Here is a 21,222-nt window from a genome sequence, read left to right on the forward strand (position 1 = left end):
TTGCTTTAAATTAATTTTCTGAATTATTTCATATAAATTTAATTAGAATTGCTAATTCTAAACTACTCAGGTTACTATACCTACATGGAATCAAGGCACAGATCTGCAAGATTTTGCCTTGATAAGCCATGGTTTACTGAATTCAAACCCCATGTTTGCATGTTTCCTCCTCCCCTTACATGCCCAAACTTCACAGAATGTTTTTGTTTTGTTATTAAACAATGATATCTTCTAATATCCAAATCAGAAAACTGGTTTATATGCAGTTATTCAAACACCAGTAAGCATGGCTGTTTTCTGGCTCTTGCAGCTCCCTCCAGACATCCTCAATTTCAGTTTTTCTGGACAAAAAAAGATAGCAAAATGCCGTTTCTGAAAACTTCTAGAATCAGCAGTTCACCTTTTATTAGATTGCATTTACTGAACTCTTTTAAAAAGAAAACAAAACACAAGTGTACCTCTGACCACCTTTTTTCTTTTGGCTCCAGGTCCGTTACAGTTGCCCATCCTTGATTTTAAACCATAGTTTAGTAGTTTAAGCATGCAAGATGCAAATAAGAACAGGACTTGATTTTGCTTTTCTATAGTACAGTATTTTAAAAACCAGTTTAATTTTTCAAAACAATGCTTAGTGTAATATTAGAAACAGCCTTTTTATATTTATTTATTTATTTATTGCTTTCATATGTTTAACACTTCTGCTCAGAAGTCAAACCAGAGGAAGAGAAATGCAGATTTATTTGGAACAGCAAATAATTATCAAAGTTATACTCACCAATACACCTTTAATCCAACCAAATTTGACAATTCCTTTACTATCAGCAGTATAAGTGGCAGTAGCTTCTCCACTAGGAGTTCCTTCTTCTCCATTTGCAAATCCATCCTCAAATGGCTCCTAACAATGAAAGGGGAAGGAGTGAGGGAAGGAAGAGAAAGAGAGATTGAGCCACTGTCTGGTTAAAGTTGCAAGCTAAGTAAACTTACTATACATTCCCACTGATGATAACAATGCCTATATTCTAGCACTCCATTTAAACTGAAGGAACAGAACCATTAATATTATTTTCATTGCCCAATCAAACAAAAGCAATGAGATTCGTCAAGTTAGCCTGCCATTAGAATATAGAGACAATGAATCAACTGAGCGGTTCAGAAAGCCAGCTCTTCTTGTGGTTTATCATAGTATAGATTTGAAGAAGTAAGCATCCAACATGAAGACAGGATTGAAATAAGCCAAAAGCAATGTCCTCTTTCCAAACATCACTGGATACTAACAGAGGGTCTCTGAGAAAACAACATCACCTTTTTAACAAATGAATTTTAATTATTGAGTTGTAATGGGTATGTAATATAATGTGCTATATTTTAAATCTTTAAATCAAACTGTAAATATGTTTTATTGTTTTAAACAATAATATGGTGCACCTACACCATACGCAGGTGCACCATACATGGTTTAATCTTCTGCTGAAGCCACACAATGGAAGCAGCAATGGCACGTGCACCATGTGCACGAGCCCCATTGTTTTCAATAGGGCTTGAGCATACACGGTATTTCCCTTACGTGGGTGTATGTGTCTGGAACGGATCCCATGTAAGGGAAGGGCTGACTGTACTGCTATTTAATTCTCTATTTTAACTTTTGCAATCAATGTTTTAGCTATAATTGTTTTTTGAACTATTGTAAGCTGCCTTGGATCCCATTAGGGAGAAAGGCCTTGATTTCTGTAATGTGCTCTACATGGGGCTACCCTTGTACCAAGTTCGGAAAATTCAATTAGTACAAAATGCGGTAGCCAGATTGGTCACTGGTTCTTCGAAATTTGACCATATAACACCTATTTTGAAATATCTTTATTGACTACCTATTAGCTTCCGGGCGCATTACAAGGTGTTGGTTATCACCTATAAAGCCCTACATGGCCCGGGCCCGAGTTACTTAAAGGAACGCCTCTCCCTGTATAATCCACCCCACACTCTCAGAACCTCTGGGAAAAATCTGCTGGAAGCACATCCAACCAGATTGGTCTCAACCTCCCAAAGAACCTTTACCTCCGTGGCTCCTAAACTATGGAACAACCTCCTGGAAGAGATCCGTCTTATTACCTCTTTGGAGAGTTTCAAGAGGGCAATTAAGTCGGATCTCTTCCGACAAGCCTATCCACCCAATCTTCTGTAACGACATCAATCACTCTGCTATCCAGGATCAGAACATTTTATCTTATAAAAGTGACTGCATTGTTTTTAATTGTTTTAATGTTTGAAATTATTTTTTTCTTGTATTTTATTGTTACTGTTAGATTGTAATCTCGCCTCGATCCATCCGGGAGAGGTGGTAAAACACAAATAAATAATAATAATAATAATAATAATAATAATAATTAATGCAACAAGTAAATAAATAGTCTTGGTTTCATCACCACCACCTACATACTTAAATTTGAAACTAGGAAGCGGTGTCCTGGCGGTGATAGTAGGGCTTGGGAGCACGCACCAACTGCATGCTCCCAAGCCCTATGATATGTGGGGCAGCACCATTATTAAGCGGCACCACCCACACCGGGGGGGGGGCGTGTAGATGACGTGTGGGCGTCTGAGCACCCATATGTCTCTTAAAGGAAGTGGCGTCATTCGCAGCAAAAAGGAGCCGCTCTAAGCAGCTCCTTTTTTGCTGCGCAGCTTTGCTGGGCTGTTTGGTTGCTGCGGCAATGCTGCACAGCAAAGAGGGGCAGCGTTTCACCCCAATGTGTACTGGGCCTCTGTTAACAAAATATAACAACATATATGGCATAAAACAATTAAATACATTAATAATTTTAACAAACTTAACTATTGTCTTGCAATTCTGTCCAATATGGAAAGTTACTGCAGTAACACTGAGCACTGCCATGAAGTTAAAATGGCTAATTTCTTGCATAACAGATTGAGTTCCCTATGTGCATTCAGGGGCACTGGTCCTATTCTGAGATGCTTGGACACAAAGGAAGTCAGAAATTCTTAATAGGTTCTATTATTCCAAAAAAAGCAGCAAAATATCTTTCCATTCTTGTTACAAGGGTTTGTACAAATTATCACAACCCAGTGCAAGGCAAAAACTGTCTCTTTATGATGTGTGCCAAATTTTAAAGTCACTGACCATTATGCTTACCTTCATTTTATCTCTGTTAGCCTAGGACAAGCTTTCCCTTATTAATGGCTTACTACAAAGACAAAGCAAATTATTCTTTAGTTCCCTGTCCCTGTCCTTTACAGAGAGGGTGGATGAGAGAGAAGATTCTGCTGTTGTTACATACGCTTGTCACATTTCTGGACCTGAACATCATCTTTGGATTATTATCTTTTTCTTCAAAAGTTTCTTAAGTGTACCACTAATTCAATAAAGTCTACAGTGCAACTTATATTAGAACAATCACTAACCCGGGGAGGGGAAGGGGGTACACCTAAAAATTATAATCTACATGGTACCTGGGGACGAAATACCCAGGTTACGAAAAAATCCCATAGGAAAACATTGTTCCGGGTTACAAGTTTTTTCGGGATACGAAAAAACTTTGGTGCTTTTTTCGGTGCTTTTTCGCACGGAATCGCGGCTTTTTCCCCTTAGCGCCTGATGCAATTCGGCTTACGAAGGCTTTTCGGTTACGAACGGTGCCACGGAACGAATTAATTTCGTAACCCGAGGCACCACTGTATGGGATCCAGTGCCAAAAGCACCTAAGAAACAGTGCTTACTACTACTTTATAGGGAAGGATAAAAGGATATATTTGGAACAAAGTTTCCTAACATCTTTTTACATACAATTAACCCTTCATACTACAGGTTCTTCATCCACAGATTCCACCATCAATTCTTTGAAAGTATTTCATTCTCTCTCTCTCTCTACCAAAAATACAAACTTGATTGCCGTTTGATTTAAGGGACACCACTTTACACCCATTTCATAGAGTGGAAAACCCAGGGATTTTGATTTCCATGGGGGTCCTCGAACGAAACCACAGGAGACACCAAGGGCCCTCTGCTTTCCAGTGAAGAGTTTGAGGACTAGATCATGGGTCGGCAACCTGCGGCCCGCGGCCACATCCGGCCCCGGGGGCCAGGACCGGCCCCGCTCGCTCTCGCCGCCGATTGCCGCTGTCCGCAGCCGCCATTTTGTTTTTTAAATGGCAGCGAAGTCTCGCGCGACCTTTGTTGTCGCATGAGACTTCGCCACCATTTTAAAAAACAAAATGGCGGCGCCCATCTGAGGAGGCCCGGTGGCGCTCCCTGGAGCCCTATTCGAGGGCTCCAGGGCCGTGCCAGGCCTCCGAATGGGCGCCGCCCTCCTCCCTCCTCCTCCTTCGCCCTCCTGGCCCTGCCCTTCGCCCTTCTGGCTCACTCTCCTGGCTCTGCCCCCTCCCTTCTCTCTCCGTCTCCTGGCCCCGCCCTCCACCTCTGGCTCCGCTCTCCTGGCTCTCCTGTTCTGCTCTCCTCCCTCCCCCCAAGGAAAAGCGGGGAGGAGGGGGAAGGAGGAGGAGGAGCAGAAGAAAGAGAAAGAAGAAAGAAAGAAGAAAGAGAAAGAAGAGAAGAAAGAAAAAGGAAGGAAGAGCCAGAGCCACTTCCACCAGCAGAGGTTGGTTCATTGGGGGAGGGGGGTTAGTCGGAAGCTACACCTACACCTGTGCCTTCGTGTTTTGGGACACAGTGTCATGCATTTTCCCCAGTTCTGTGGCCTTCAGGTAGCTTCCACATGCTAACAAACATGTTATTTTATTATGCATATATCCCTTGGTATTCTCTTTGCAAAATCCCTCCACATGGGCTGGCTTCTCTTTCTGCGGTTGAGGCATTGTGCATGCATTTGATCTGGATTTCCTGCATTGGCAGGGGTTGGGACTGGATGGCCCTTGGCAGTCTCTTCCAACTCTATGATTCTATGATTTCCCTCTGCTTTCTGACTTTCAGGTAGCTTCCACATGCTAACAAAACATTGTATTATTATGCATAATCCCTTGGTATTCTCTTTGCAAATCCCTCCACAGGGCTGCCTTCTCCTTTCTGGGTTGAGGCATTGTGCATGCATTTGATCTGGATCTCCTGCGGGCAGGGGGTGGACTGGATGGCCCTTGCAGTCTCTTCCAACTCTATGATTCTATGATTCCCTCTGCTTTCTGACTTTCAGGTAGCTTCCACAGGCTAACAACATGTTATTATATGCATATATCCCTTGGTATTCTCTTTGCAAAATCCCTCCACATGGGCTGGCTTCTCCTTTCTGGGTTGAGGCATTGTGCATGCATTTGATCTGGATTTCCTGCATGGCAGGGGGTGGGACTGGATGGCCCTTGCAGTCTCTTCCAACTCATGATTCTCTGATTTCCCTCTGCTTTCTGACTTTCAGGTAGCTTCCACATGCTAACAAACATTGTTATTATATATCATATATCCCTTGGTATTCTCTTTGCAAAAATCCCTCCACATGGGCTGCCTTCCTTTCTGGGTTGAGGCATTGTGCATTCATTTGATCTGGATTTCCTAATTTTATTTAACTTTACTTGTTCTTGTTCTTCATTTAAATGGTATATGTTCCCATTTTTTTTTTACTTCACATAATATTTGCAGTGTACAGTGGGTACCCGGGTTACGAAATTAATTCGTTCCGCCGCCGCTTTCGTAACCCGGAATACTTCGTAAGCCGAATAGCCCATAGGCGCTAATGGGGAAAAGCCGCGATTTCGTGCGAAAAAGCGCCAAAAAGCACCAAAATTTTTTTCGTAACCCGAAATAACCTTCGTAACCCGGAACAATTATTTCAATGGATTTTTTCGTAACCCGGAAATTTCGTAACGTGAGTATTTCGTATCCCGGGGTACCACTGTAGGCGAATTATTCTTATTTTTTATTTATTTAATTTTTTTTTAAAAAAATTATTTATTTATTTTTGGGCTTTGGGCCGAAGGAAGGGACCGAGGAGGAGAGGCCAGGCACACGCCTACTTCTCCTTGCGGGGCGTCTGTGGAAGCTCCGCCACCGGCATGCAGCCCCGCCCCCCGAGGGAGTAAGCTCCGCCCAGCATGCAGCGCCACACCAGAGGGTGGAAGCTCCACCCCCGGTGTGCAGCTCCGCCCCCGGAGGTGGAAGCTCCACCCCTGACTTCGGCCCCCCAGTTGTCTAGGACAGCAACCGGCCCCCTGCTCAAAAAGGTTGCCTACCCCTGGACGTAGATATTGGTTGTCTTTGGACTTTCTCACACATATACTGTAATTTTGGTAGCATGCAGTTTATTTTAGCTGCAGTTCGTACCAAACTATCCAGACGTTCCAACTGAAATCAGTAGTTTACTGCTGTGTAGACATGCAACACTTGTAGACTAACATAATTGTTGATGTGCTGAGCAAACCTGTAAGCTACCTTAATAAAAATTAATATAAAGTCCTGCTGAAATCATCTATAACTCAGAGGAGGGAATGGTTTGGTTCCATAAAATTAGGGTGGCTTAAAGAGGTCACAGTCAATTTCTCAAAAGCTTCACTATTGATAACTTTTACTATTATGGTCTACTAAGCAGTTTAGCATTATTGTTCTGTTTTAAGTATTGCACTGTTTATGAAAAAGTGTGTGCACAATCAAAAAATTATCAGCTATCTTATCGGAAATTGTCAATCAATTCTTTTATATTTATATTTGAAAAAGTTACTGGAGCAAGTAGAAAGTGGATGCTTGCCAACAAAATAAAAACTGAAGCATTATGCATTTCTGCGAGTGTGACAATTTCACAAAGATTATGCAATGGATACACTACTTTTTACAAATTATTAACATTAGTGTATTATAGCAGAACTGGAACTCTTCAGGTACACAATTACTTAATAAAGGCAGGAGTGCCTTTGCTTTTTTAAGTACCAATCCCTTCCAAAATGACTTGCCTCCCCACCACATTTTAGTTACAAGTGCCAATCAAAACTTGTGAAAACTGTAGGTTGACCTCTCTAACTATGCATATAGCAGGGTAGCTTGAGAGAGATGTCCCTTGTAAAGACCACAGTGCTGAATTATTCACATTTAGTCAATTGTTGTTGTGTGCCTTCAAGGTGTGCCCAATTTATGGTGACCCTAAGGTTTGCCATTGCCTTCCTCTGAGGCCAAGATGTGGTGACTTGCCCCAAGGTCACTTGGTGGGTTTCCATTGCCAAGCAGGGATTTGATCAACACTCAAACCACTTATTTCATGCTGGCTCCTCATTAAAGGAACCAAATCCATCTGATATTGTAAAATAAGTAAGATCAGCTCTGTTGTTACCTGGATGCGAGATGGCCAACAAATACCAGGTGCCATAGACTATATTTGATATGAAGGAACTGGCAGAATCCCACCTGAGTATACCTTGTAAAGAAAACCCTATGAAATTCATGGCTTGCCATATGACAACAGGTGACTTGAAGGCACATACATTTTTTCAATGCACATCACAGACGTCCATATAAAACAAAAAGTTAAAAAATTATGCTGCTGAGAATCTGTAATGTGCCTTTCTCTCCTCAATAAGCTATGTTCCCACCCACCAGCAACAACATGAAGAGCACTGGCAACCACAGCAGTGAAATGTGAAAGATCATCACTACTTAATAAACAAATCAACCCCAGACTCCAAAATGGAAAACGGATTGAAAATGGGAGGGGAGTACTGACAGAGTAGAATCATAGAGTTGGAAGAGACCACAAGGGCCATCCAGTCCAACCCCCTGCTATGCAGGAAGTCTAAGTCAAAGCATCCCCGACAGATGGCCATCCAGCCTCTGTTAAAAGACCTCCAAGGGGGGAGACCCACATACACTCAGGGAGTGTGTTCCACTGTCAAACAGCCCTTACTGTCGGGAAGTTCTTCCTAATGTTGAGGTGGAATCTCTTTTCCTGTAGCTTGCATCCATGTTCCAGGTCCAGTCTCTGGAGCAGCAGAAAACAAGGCTCTCCCTCCTCATTATGACACCTCTTCAAGTATAAACTTGAAACAGAGCCAAATTGTCAAGTGCTTTTAGATTCAGTCAAGTTCATTTCAGTACTGGGACATGGAATCAGTGTTAGGGGCATAACAGGGTACCACTACTGGTTTCTACTTCATTAACTGCCAGTTAACTTGCAGCTAATCAGTTGGATCTAGATTTAATCACATCCAAAAATAAATCATTAAGGCTCACAATCATTAAGTTAAAATTTAAGTCTTACTGATGACATGGATCTACTCTAAATATGCCTAATCTGGCACACTTCAGTATACTCTTTTTATAAAACACAGAATATTTTCAACAAATTTGTCATGTGCTACTGTCAGAGTGTTTGCCGGGGGGGGGATGCTCCCACACAACAACTGCTATTCATGGAAATTAAACTATTAAAAATAAGCTCTGATGCTCTTCAGTTTCTATCTAGATGAGGATGCAATGAATCAAGATGCTGAAGAAGCTGCCTAACCTTGCAATTAAGAGTAACAATTTCCTCTGTCTATGTACCTTTAAGTCACCTATGACTTATGGGGACCTCATGAATTTCATAAGGTTTTTTTATAGGGGAAGAACTCGGAGGAGGATTTGCCAGTTCCTTCCCAGGAAATGTAGCCTACAGCACCTGTCTTAATGTTTGTATAATGCATGCTTTCAACATTAAAAGACTGTAAGTGTAGTATCCCTTATTTGAAATGCTGGGACCAGAATGTTTCAGATTTAATATTTGTTCAGGATTCTGGAATATTTGCATAACATGAAGTATCTTGGAGATGGGACCCATGTGTAAACATGACATTAATTTATTTTTTATGTACACTTCACACGCACAGACAAAAGTTAACTTTATACCAGTGGTTCTCAACTTTCCTAATGCTGCAACCTTTTAATACAGTTCCTCAGTTGGGGTGACCCCCAACCATAACATTATTTTCAGTGCTACTTTATAATATGTGTTTTCCAATGGTCATAGGCGATCCCTGTGAAAGGGTCATTCGACCCCCAAAGGGGTTGCAACCCACGGGTGGAGAACCACTGCTTTATACATATTTTAATAATTTTGTGCATGAGACAAAGTTTATGTATCTGTACCATCAGAAAACCAAAGTATCAAGGGCGGGTATAGACCGCCATTTGGGGCGGTCTGCACCCGCCCCTTTCCCCGAGTATCGGGCTTCAGCTGTTACACCGGCAGCCGCTGAGGCCCCGATCTGCCACTTTTCGGGCTGCGGGGAAGCAGCAAAACGCCCTTCCCGCAGCCTGAAAAGTGGTGTCCCGGGGCTTCAAGCCCCAAGGATACCCCGCGGCGGCGGGGAGAAGAGAAAGGGGCCACTTGGCCCCTTCTCTTTTAGTCCTGCTGGGCGCAGCCGTCTGAAGGCTGCGCCCAGCGGGACTAAACCAGGAAGGAGCTCCGAAACGGAGCTCCTTCCTGCTCTGTTCAGGGCGCACTAAGCGCCCTGGCGCGGAGCAAGGAGTCACGTCCGCGCTGCCCCGTCTAGAGGCGGCACGGCCTGACGTCCTCACGGCGGCGGCCATATGGAAGGGCCGCCGCCGTTTAGTGCGTGACGGCACGCACTAGGGTTAGGGCGGTGCGGAAGTACCGCCCTTTTGTAACCGTGTGCGTGCTTGTCCACGCACTAAAGTTTCCGGTGGTAAACCGGCCCCTGTGTCTGCCGCTCACGGAATGATTTTGGATTTTGGAGCATTCTGGATTTCTGAATAAGTGATACTCAACCCATATAAAAGCTAATGGGCTAAGACAAAGAGATAAGAAGATGAGTGGTCACATCCAAGTTCTCCTTCTACTAGTTCTTCTATGAAATGCATATACATCTGATAAAAAAAGTGATAATCATACTGAAATTGTCTCTCCTGGCACAAAAGGGTTAGAGCTCATTCAGCATACTGTACTAAAACAAGAGAAAATCTCAAGGCAATGAATGGATCCTCTGCTACCAGGCACACAAGAACTCTAAGTACAAAAGCAACAGCATTTCTGGCAGGATGGGTGTGTGTCTGCAGCCATGATCAACATTAACCCACCAGATTCAGAAAACCTTTGTACCATAAAGACTTCCAATGGGCATTATAGTAAATGTATGTGCTAGTTCCAAAGAATCATGGCCACTGAAGCAAAACATATTGAACCAATAAATTATACATTGATATTTGAAAAATCAGTGACTTTTTTATCATTATTAGCTATGGGATAGAAAAGATAGTAAGTTTTTATGAGCCATCAAGTTAATATTTCAACAACTGACCTTATCTAATCTGACACATCATACTTGCACATATGTTTTGTAGGATTCTCAAATAATATAAGCACAGCCTTGGCAAGCATTTCTCTGCCATTTGCAAACCGAAGCACACCCCTCCCCAACTCATGTAGAACTACAGGTTACATGTACTTTTAAGAGTCCACTTAGAACTACATTAAAACCAAGAGAGAAGCTATGAGTAAAGGTTTTTGGGAAATTATGCCTTCTGTCTTTGGGAGAAATGTGGGAAAGGTTTACTTTTAGCAAGAAGGAAAGCCAAGACATTATCACTTTCCTCATTTCAGATTCTTTTGCAAATTATAAAGGAAAAAACTGGACAAGAAAATCTCAGAGCTAAAGGTAAAATTAACTTACTTAATCTCAGTCTAAGGTTATGAGCCATCACCATTCATTCTTGTAAATATAACACTGGACTGTAAGGTATGGGACCACGGTTTTCTCTGTAGCTAGCACATACCGTATGGATACACCCACTCTATCCTTGCGATGCCAGGTGCCAGTACAATATTTAGTTATCGTAATCAAGCCCAGTACAACTGTATGATTAGAATACATTATGCACAAAAACTACAACTTTATAAAGGGGAGAAAACTCAAAAATTTTCTATTAATTCCTTAAACTATTAAGAACAAGGACACAATATATCTGACTAGGCACATACTTTCCAGCTACTCCAACATGCACATTTTCCTGCTTCCCTTTTATCCTAGTCCAGTCACTTAGGAGCCTCCAATAGCTCTGGAAAGGAGCTAAACACAGGTCAACCATTGGTTACTTGGCTTCCAAAACAGTTACAGGATATGCCACCCCTCCCTCTGCTGCTTATACTGATATGGGGGGTGGAGGTGGCATTACGTGTTTACAGTCCTCAAGTGGCCCCATCTTGTCCACTCCAGGGCAATGTTAGTTAAAGTGGTGATCCATGGACTAGAGCCAGCCTGCAAGCCATCAGCTACTGGTCCCTGGATAGTATTCCAAGAAAGAAACAAAAAATTATTCAGTGGGCACAAATCTGGTACCAGGCCCAGTCATGTTAAGGGAAGAAATTACTAATCTCCCATATCAAATAGCTGAAGAAGCATTGCTCCAGGGGACTCTAGAGACTCCCATTTCAATGATTTAGCAGTTTCCTTCTCTAGCTCTTATCTGTAATGGAGATTATGTATTCTCTTTTCTATTCAAGCTTTCTGATGGAAGACAAAGGAAAGAGATACCAGGTAATGGTGAAGTGTGGGCCCTTAATACTTCCTTACAAAGCTCAAGATAAAGGGCCATCAGCATGCCATGACTAATGTGCTTTAATAGCAAGTACTGAGCTCCCCTGGTTTTGCATGAGAAGTTCTATTTGCCGTTTTGTAAACATGTCAGCTTTGCTATTCCATTTGTCTTATGATTTAGTTGCTATGGAAAACATCTCATATTTTATTTTATACAGGAAGTCCAGTATGGTAAAAAGCACCCATGGACTGCTTTTCCTGTGTCTCTTCTGACAGAGAAAGCTAAATATCTCACAAAACTACAAATCCCAGAATTCCATAGCACTGAGCCATGGCAGTTAAACCAATGTCACACTGCATTATTTTGGCAGTGCAGATTAGATCTTAATGGGGAAAACAGTTTCATACTGTGTCCATGGAGTTTATCAGACAAGGGAAATTGGAAGTATAATCCAATAGCAATCTGAACACAATCATGGGGTTTAACATTATTGCGTGATAACCCACTACACGCAAATTCAGACAATGGGAAATCAGTCCAAACACAATCATGTGGTTTTACGTTATTGTGTGATAGACTGCCACATGCAAATTCAGGCAATGAGAAGCCAGTTCGAACGCAATGCGTGTTCACGTAATTGCGCTAAACTAGCGACTTTAAGTGAATGCGTTCTGGCCCCACTTTCTTTTCATTCGAATTTAAAAGAAATTCCTCCCGTTTGATAAACTCCCATGACTCTTAACCTAAGGGTAATTGCTTCATTTGTACCAATGCCCCCACCACTCTACATGCTCTTCCAACTAGGAACACTTTCCTACTCGTAAGTAACCTGTTTTTGTAAAGACATTTATTTACTCATTTATCTACTCATTTCAGAACTACAGAACTGTTAACAGACATAAACTTTATTTTCCTGAAGAAAAATGTTAATTGTTGAACCCTTCTTGTAATTTCTATCCATCCCTGCAACCACACTATACACAGTGAGATGGGTCCAAACTTAAGACATGTTTACAGTATGTCTACTGAAATCAACGAAACTTAGTCATTTTTAAGTTCTACAACTTCCTACCAAGTAACTCTATAGCACTGCAGTTTTTGACCAAGAGTCCTGAGTATATTGCTCTCTACAGCTAAATGTTTTAGTTTTTCATGTCTCTAGCCAAACATTAAACATATATCTAGCATATTTCTAAATAGCAGGTATCAAACTGCAAACATATCCAAAGGGCCACCCTGGTCTGCTGAAAGCACATCATATGAAGCTGTCTTGTCTCTGTCAGACTATCAGTTCATCTGCTTCAGTATTGTGTACACAATGACTGGAAGCAGATCTCTAGGGTTGCAGAGTGGGATCTTTACCAGCCCTACCTGAACATGTCAAGGGTTGAATCTGGGACCTTCTGCAAGGAATACACTCTAAAACTGAGCTATGGCCGCACTTATCTTGGGTGTATCCACACTGAATTAAAGCAGTTTTGACACCACTTTAGCTGTCCCTGGGATTTGAGTCTGGTGAGGGGCCATAGCTCTCTGACAGACCAAGCTAGCACCTCACCAAACTGCAGATCCCAAGATTCTGTAGGATAGACTCATGGTAGTTAAATGGTGTCAGACTGCTTTAACTGGTAACTGAAGGAACACATGTTCTCCATTAAAACTCTTCAGTGTTGTTTTTCTCGATGACAGCATCTTGTTCACATATAGACAGAACAGCAGTGTTATTTGGACAGCCTCCCACAATTTTAAAGATTTAGATGGGACTCAAAATGACTACATGTCAGGTTGTTTCCTGGAGCCTTTTCACACTACACAGTTATAATTATACAGGTAGAGTCTCCTTTATATGGAATTCAGAAATCTAAAATACTCCAAAATCCAAAAGTGTCCATATGGGTGGCTGTGACAGTGAAACCTTTGCTTTCTGATGGCTCAATATACACACACTTTTTTTCATGCACAAAATTATTTATAATATTATGTATAAAATGTACTTAGGCTACATGTAAAAAGTATACACAAAATATAAATTTCATGTGTAGACTTGAGTCCTATCTCCAAGATAACTCATTATGTATATGCAAATATTCCAAAATCCAAAAAACTCTGAAATCCAAAATAACTCTGGCATTTCAGATAAGAGAGGCTCAACCTGTACTCCTATAAATACACATTAAATGCTATGGCTTCATCCTATTGAATGCTGGGATTTGTAGTTTAGGGAGAGGCATTTAGAATTCACATCTAGAGAACTCTAGTGCCTCACCAGTTCCAGGATTCCACAAAATACAGCCATGGCAGTTAATATAGAATCACAGCACTATAATTATGTAGTATGAGTAGGGCCATGAACACACATCAGTGGGTGACCAAGACATGATCTCTAGCTATGCCCAGGAAAAGCAAGACCAGTTAATTCAATTCAATAGGAATAACAGCCAGCATGGTGTACCAGTTTGAGTGTTGGGCTATGACTCTGGAGAGCACTGTTCAAATCCCTCCTTGCTCAGCTATGGAAGTCCACTGGGTAACATTTATTCAACTAGTTACTTGAGGAAACATCTCTCCCTACACAATCTGCCCCACACTCTCAGAACATCCGGGAAGAACTTATTAGAGCATCCAAAGACCAGGTTAATAGCAACTTCCCAAAGAGCATTCACTACCATGGCCCCCAAACTGTGGAATAACTTACCGGAGGAGATCCATCTTATCACCACCTTAGATGCCTTTAAGAAGACATTTAAGACAGATCTCTTCCGGCGAGCCTACCCTCCTGACCTTCTATAAGAGATCATAAGATGACACTCCACTCTGAGTATGATTGTATGAAATTAGATGATAATTATTTTATCAAATTAATAGTACTGTTATGATTTTATTGACTGTTTTTATATGGAATTGTATTTTTATTGATGTAACCCTGCCTTGATTCGTAGGGAGAGGCGGGAAATAGAAATAACAACTACAAAGAAAAACCCCTCTGAACAAATCTTGCCAAGAAAACCCCATGATAGGGTCAGCTTAGGGTTGTTGCATGTCAGAAACAACTTGATGGCACACAACAACAGCAAAGTAAACAAACTGCAACCTGGGAAAGAATTGGGAGAGGAAGATGGGCAAAATCTACACCTGCTCTAAATATGCAAGGAACCAGAGCATATTCAAAGATAAAAGTTAACTAATGTCATCCTGTGGGGAAAATAAGGCATTTCTTCTGTGATACCACCACAATGTCTATAAATCCAATCTCATTCTGCAACACTGTTCATTAATAAGGCTTATCATTGATCTCTTTTTAAAAAGTCATCTGTTATTTTAGTACGTTTGTATTTTATTGCTTTCTTTTTACAGTATGGCATTTTGGTGATTGTTTTAACAGAACACAGGAATAAAGTGAATAAAACACCAAAAGGAATAAGTTATGAGGGTTATGCACAGGCCAATGTACTAGTATTCTGTTTTTATATTATCATGGTGTTAACTTACCTCCAAAGTACAAAAGTACCCTGGCTCCTCATGATGCCCTGACAATGTAACTCTGCCTTCTACAACCTAATGACCTCCAGTTGTGCTGGACTAAAACTCCCATTATCCCTAGTCAGGGAAAGTCAGGTTGGAAGGCTCACTGAATTTGAAGCTGACCTTACAAAGAACATGAGAAAGTTTAGAATGGCTACTACAGCAACAGCTCTCTAATGGATTCTGGGTGGCTTCTGTTTTGCAAGTCAATTTTCCAAACCACCAAAGACTCTTTTGCAGATATGATACAAACTGATCAGCTAAATATATACTATATTTATAGGATCTTGAAAAAATATTCAAAGCTATAGCCGTGTTAGTCTGTAGAATCAGTACATTGAGAGATCTTGTAGCACCTTGAGACTAACTGAAAGAAATTGGCAGCATGAGCTTTCATAGGCAATTTCTTTCTTTCAGTTAGTCTCAAGGGTGCTTCAAGATCTTCCAAGTGTAACAACACATAATAAATACTCCAGACACTGAGGATAAGAAAGTTCTCAAATATACACTACAATAGTTATACTCCTAATTTTTCTGGGAAAATACCTTTGTTGAGCATCCTGCCTCATAGTGCTCTCCAAGAAGTCCAGTCACATATGCTGCAATGTTTTTGTTACTTTTGCCTCCCATCCGACCAGACTCAAAGCTAAGCTTTATATTGTTTTAGGTCCAAAGAACACTGCAGAAATAATCCTGCCTGAGACCACTTTAACTGCCCTGGCTCAATGCTGGGGAATACTGGGAATTGTAGTTTTGTGAGACATTTAGCCTTCTCTGTTTGAGAGCTCTGGTGCCACAATAAACTACAATTCCCAGGATTCCCTACCACAGAGCCAGGGCAGTTAAAGTGATGTCAAACTGGATTATTTCTGCTGTGTGTTCTGGATCTTAGTTACTTCAGCTCTCCTAAAAACAAGACTGCAAATATTTGAACCAAAGCAAAAAAGAAATATACTGTACTGTATACTGCTCTTAAAATATGTCCAGATATTTAAACACAGCCAGTGAACTATGGAATAATGTTCAACACTATACAGGATAACACCAAAATATTATCAGTATTGGCCATTCCACATGTCAGAAACAGGTTCTTCCCTCCGCCCCAATTTAATTATACATGCTTGCAAATGGCAACAGATGTTGGACTTAAGTGAGGAACAGCACAGGACCATTATGTACTTAAAGTTAATGTACAAGTTCACTAAACCCTCCAACTTTTATAGTAATTCCTTATTAACAGTTTACAATAGTTCATCTAAAGATGTGATTATCTGACATCATTATAAACTAAGAAATCCAGTTTTTCTCCTAGAAAGATTTTTCATCATCACACTGGAAAATCCTCAATATTAACTTGGGAGTTGTGCAAAAAAGAAATTGTTAAGGAAATGGGAGTCCCAATTTAAAAATTACAGTGAATATATATGCCTGCAGGTGGATATATAAAGTAGACAGCAGGTGTACCATTTGAATTAAAATATGTAAATGAGGTTTAATGAATAAAACTATGGTCCAAAACACAGTTTCAGACTGTTCTAACTGACCTGGCTCAATGTTAGGGAATTCTGGAAACTGTAGTTTTGTGAGACATTTAGTAGCCATCTCAGCCACAATAAACTACAATTTCCCAGGATTCCCTAGCACTGAGCCAGGGCAGTTAAAGCGGTCTCAAACTGAATTATTTCTGCAGTATGTTTGGACCTATGTTAAGTATACTACTTTCAAGTATACGGTCACTTCTAACATGTAAAAGTGCAGGGGCAGTGCAGAGTATTTTTCTACAGGATAAATCAGGTAAAACACTAAAACCATGAATATCAATATGTATATAAAGTGTTACTAAATATAACCCTCCAATAAGGTCAAGGAATTTAAATCCAAAGCCATCCATGGTTTTTTTTTTTTGGTCACACTGTTTGACAATGTAGGACATTTAAATATGATCTGAAGGTTACAGCAAGAGATTAAAACAGCAGAACATATATCGAACCTTCTTGTGTGTTAACCAGTAGGAAGCCTCTTTAAAGCAAAGCCAAACCATGACTAAGGCTTAATAAAAGATGCTGTGGATGGTATAATTTAACAAGACCAGCCAATGAGATCCTAAGAAGTGGTAATGTAGCACTGATACTAAGAACCAGTAGAAATAGTTAAGAGCAAATACTGTAATAATAATCATCCCTAGGGATACTCAGAAGGGTGACTTTTTAAAGAGCATCTAAGTGCCGTGTGCAATCAATTCTATTTTTAAAAAATCTTGAAAAGATTTCTAAGTCTTTTCCACAGACAAGTTATTTATGAATCTGAGCAGGTCCAGGAAGGCCTGTTATCTACATAGCAATCACACATTTAGAATAAAGTGCCTCCAAGAGTGGTGGAGTCTCCTTTGGAGGTTTTTTAAAACACAGGCTGGAAAGCCATCTCTAGAGAGTCCTGTGATTGTGTATTGCTGCATAGCAGGAGGTTAGACTGGATGGCCCTTGTGCTTCCTTACAACTCTATGGGCACATACAGACAGGCCAAAATAAAGCTGCTTTGGGTCACTTTGGAGGTATTCTGTTTAAATGACACACACATTTTAAGAGGCCAGAAGCTGTGCCAAAGCTGCACTCCAGTCCTTAGGACTGGAGCATGGCTTTGGCGTGGCTTCCAGCCTCTTAGGATGCATGCATCATTTAAACAGCATATCTCCAAAGTGACCCAAAGCAGCTTTATTTTGGCCTGTCTGTTTGGGCTCTATGATTCTTTGGAAGCTTTCTGTTGTTGTAACTTGTGTAGTGAAGTGAGAAACAAAAAATGATGACTTGACTTTACAATACCATCAAACACTGAAATAAATGTCTTTTTGTTGATATGGCAAACAGTTTTGTGTCCCTGAATGATCTCAGTATGGGGGGGGGGGGTGTTAAGTGATGCTTACTATCTACTAGGGGCATATTTTTTTCTGGTCTGTCTGAAGGTGACCTTTATTGATTCTTGCATCTGGGCACTGTGAAAAATCAAGGGATGTCCTGTGTTCCCACAGCAGCCAGTTGACCTCATATGAAAATGGACTTAAAGGAAAGCTGGCAGTAGTGAGGGTGCTGGTGGTGTGGGAGTATGAAGGTATAAACACCCCTCTGTCTTACAGAAGTTAACCACTTTTATGAGCTCTAGGTGCGAAATAGTTGTCTGTGCCTGCTGGTTTTCAGTTGCAAGTAGTCCAATGACTTTTGCAGATTTACAACCACATGTGCCATGCATATGCACATACGCATGCTTGAAACCATAGAGAACACAGGTAATGCAAGGAAAAATGAGAGAGAGAACAGAATTTGATATATGTATCTGACAAAAGCCAAGTTCATGCTAAAACAATGAGTGAAGTGGAAGGGCATGAGCTTAGCAGCTGCTAGTTAGAGCTAATCTAGACTTGGCTGCCCACGAAGGGGGACAGTCTTTTATCCAGTTGCGTACCACCAGCACAGCTTTGCATTATTAGCCACATACAATAGGGCTGCCAGACTCTCCCTGCTTTGAGACAGATCTGTTTTTAAAAGGTTTAATAGGTCCTGAAGGTTTACAGATTGCCATACAAATAGACCTACTCCTTTGGTTTGCATGCAGCTACAGGAGTGAAATCTGATGCAAGGGGGGCCACTATCCCAAATTCAAGTCAGGATCCACAGCAGCAGAAGCAGCCACGGTACCAGCATCTGAGGAGGCCAAGACTAGCTCAAGCACAGGGCACCTCTGGTACTCTCTGTGTTTGGCTCCATCCCCTGGTACAAGAAGCCGCCTGGGGAAATAGGCATTCAGTTAAAGGGCAGGACTGGCACCTGGCTGGCAGAAAACACCTTGCCTTATGGGGAAAGCCACGGTTTATTCTGGTTCCTCTCATGAGTCTCTAATCTTTCTGCAACCAGCCCCTGCAGACAGAAAAAGGCAGGAAATCTCAGGGTTGCAAAGCCTTTCAGCCAAGGTCCAAAACACACTGCAGAAATAATCCAGTTTGAGACCGCTTTAACTACCTTGGCTCAGTGCTAAGGAAGCCTGGGGATTGTAGTTTCTTGTGGCACCAGAGCTCTCAAACAGAGAAGGCTCAATGTCTCACAAAACCAGTTCCCAGAATTCCCTAGCTTTGAGCCAGGGCAATTAAAGCCATCTCAAACTGGATTATTATTTCTGCAGTATGTATCTCCCAGAATTCCACAGATTGGAGCCATGGCGGCTCAAGTGGAATCAACCTAGATTATTTCTGCAGTGTGGATGCAGTTGCAAGTCCCTGATGCAAGAAGGGTGACTTGGGCTGTATCCACACTGCAGAAATAATCCAGGTTGACACCAGTTTAAATGTCCTGGCTCAATGGTATGGAGCCACTACAAACTATACCTCCCAGAATTCCACAGCCTGGAGCCATGGCAGCCAAAGTGGCGTCAACCCAGATTACTTGTGCAGTGCAGATGCAGCTTCAGTCCCAGATGCTGGGAGGGCGACCAGGGCTGTATACTCACTGCAGAGATAATCCGGTTTGACACCGGTTTAGCTGCCTTGGCTCAATGCTGTGGCATTCTAGGAACTGGAAGTCTGCAGTGGCCCTAGAGTGGAGCCACAGAATGCCATAACATTGAGCCAGAGCAATTAAACCGGTGTCAGCCCAGATTATATCTGCAGTGTGGATGTAGCCCTAGTCAGCCTTCCTGCATCAGGAACTGACTGCAGAAACAATGCTGGTTGACGCCACTTAGGCTCCAGGCTGTGGAATTCTGGGAGCTGGATTCTAATACATTTAAAGCGGTATTAGACCGGGTGATCTCTCCAATGCGAAGGCAGCCCTGGTGTGATAACGTGGCGGGGCTAAACCCGGCGCTTCACCTTGTCGAGCTCGTCGTGCAGCTCCGCGAGGCTGGGGCGGATGAGCTTCTCCCCGAGGCCGGCGGCGGTGTGGCGGTAGTAGTCTATGCGGGGCACGGCGTCGATGGTGTTGTGGCCGAAGGTGCGCATGTAGTAGGTGTTGGTGTGAGTATCGTAGTAGTAGTGCGGGTGGGAGGAGCCCGAGTGCAGGCTCCCGCCGTCGCCGCCGTTCTGGAAGCTGACATTGCCGCCCTCCAGGGCCACGTCCTCCTCGCCTTCATCGTCGCCCGCGGAGGGGTCCACGAAGTTCACCCGGAACCGGCCCTTGGCTTCCTCGCTGCCCTTCGCCTCCGAGGGGGCTCTCGGCCCATCCTCCCCCCTCCTCCTTGGCGGCTTTCTCGGCCACAAGGTCCACCTGGAAGCGGCTCTGGCTGGGCGTCGGACCCAGCGGGCGCCCCAAACAAACGCCGCCGTCGCCTTCGCCGCCACCTAGCACTCCTTCGCCGGCCTCCTCGGCCCCGGCGCTTCCTCCTTCCCTGCTGGGCTTCAGCCTCGGAGGCGAACCGGAGTGAGGAGGAAGCGGCTTCCCCTCCATGGCTGCGGCTGCGCTGCTGCTTCAGCCAGGCGCTTTAAACGGAGCCGGCGAGGCGATGCGGTGCCGCACTCCTCCTCCTTCTCTTGCGGGGAAAGAGGGAGGGCCTGAGGGAGGCAACCGCCCTGCCTTCGCCGCCTCCTTCTTCCCTCCCAGGACGAGGAGGAGGAGGATGCTCCCCAAAGAGCGCGGCGAGGAGAGGCTCCTCCTCAGCCTCCGCTTCTTTCCTTCCTTCCTTCCTTCCTTCAATCAATGGAGGAGGAGGAGGAAGGCATGATTATTAGGAGTAGTAGTATTTTGACGAAGAACCGGCGCGACTCGTGTCTCTGGCTGAGGAGGCTGCGTCCACACGTTACGACGGACGGAGAGACACGTCAATATCCCGGCGCTTCTCTGGCCTGCTTCATGCATAAGGGGCGGGTGGAGGAGCGGAGCCGGCTCTCCTTCGCCTCCTTCTCTCTGAGGGGAACGCGGCGGCACGCGAAGCCGGCGAGAGAGAAAGAGAGCCTGCCCTCCTCAGCCAATCCGGGAGCGGGCCTTTTTAAAGCATCCGCCGCCACGCAAGAAGAGGAGGCCGGCTTCCATCCTAAGGGAGGGAGGGCCTTGTCTTGCGCTAGGCCTTCAGGGCGGGACTGAGCGGCCTCCTCCTCCTCCTCCTCAGGCGCGGCGTCGAGTGAGGAGGCCCGCTCCTTTCCGCGCTTTTGGCCTGGAGGCGGCAATAATAGGTCCCTTTTCCCCCACACACGCTTCCGACTCGGCCTTAGGAAAGAGGGAGACACGGAAACAGCCCTCGCCGCC

General features: G+C 43.1%; 1 protein-coding gene across 1 annotated transcript in view; it reads right to left on the minus strand.

Annotated features, from left to right (window-relative positions):
- SLC12A2 (solute carrier family 12 member 2) overlaps positions 1–20,951 on the minus strand; it is a 75,005-nt gene extending 54,054 nt beyond the window's left edge. The window contains 3 exon segments of the mRNA XM_042451765.1: positions 776–895; positions 19,854–20,211; positions 20,213–20,951. Of these exon segments, the coding sequence (XP_042307699.1) occupies positions 776–895; positions 19,854–20,211; positions 20,213–20,427 (693 nt within the window). The 5' untranslated portion in view covers positions 20,428–20,951.
- Positions 20,952–21,222: the final 271 nt, after the last annotated feature.

This window comes from Sceloporus undulatus, chromosome 2 (genome assembly GCF_019175285.1).
Source record: "Sceloporus undulatus isolate JIND9_A2432 ecotype Alabama chromosome 2, SceUnd_v1.1, whole genome shotgun sequence".
NCBI classification, from domain to species: domain Eukaryota; kingdom Metazoa; phylum Chordata; class Lepidosauria; order Squamata; family Phrynosomatidae; genus Sceloporus; species Sceloporus undulatus.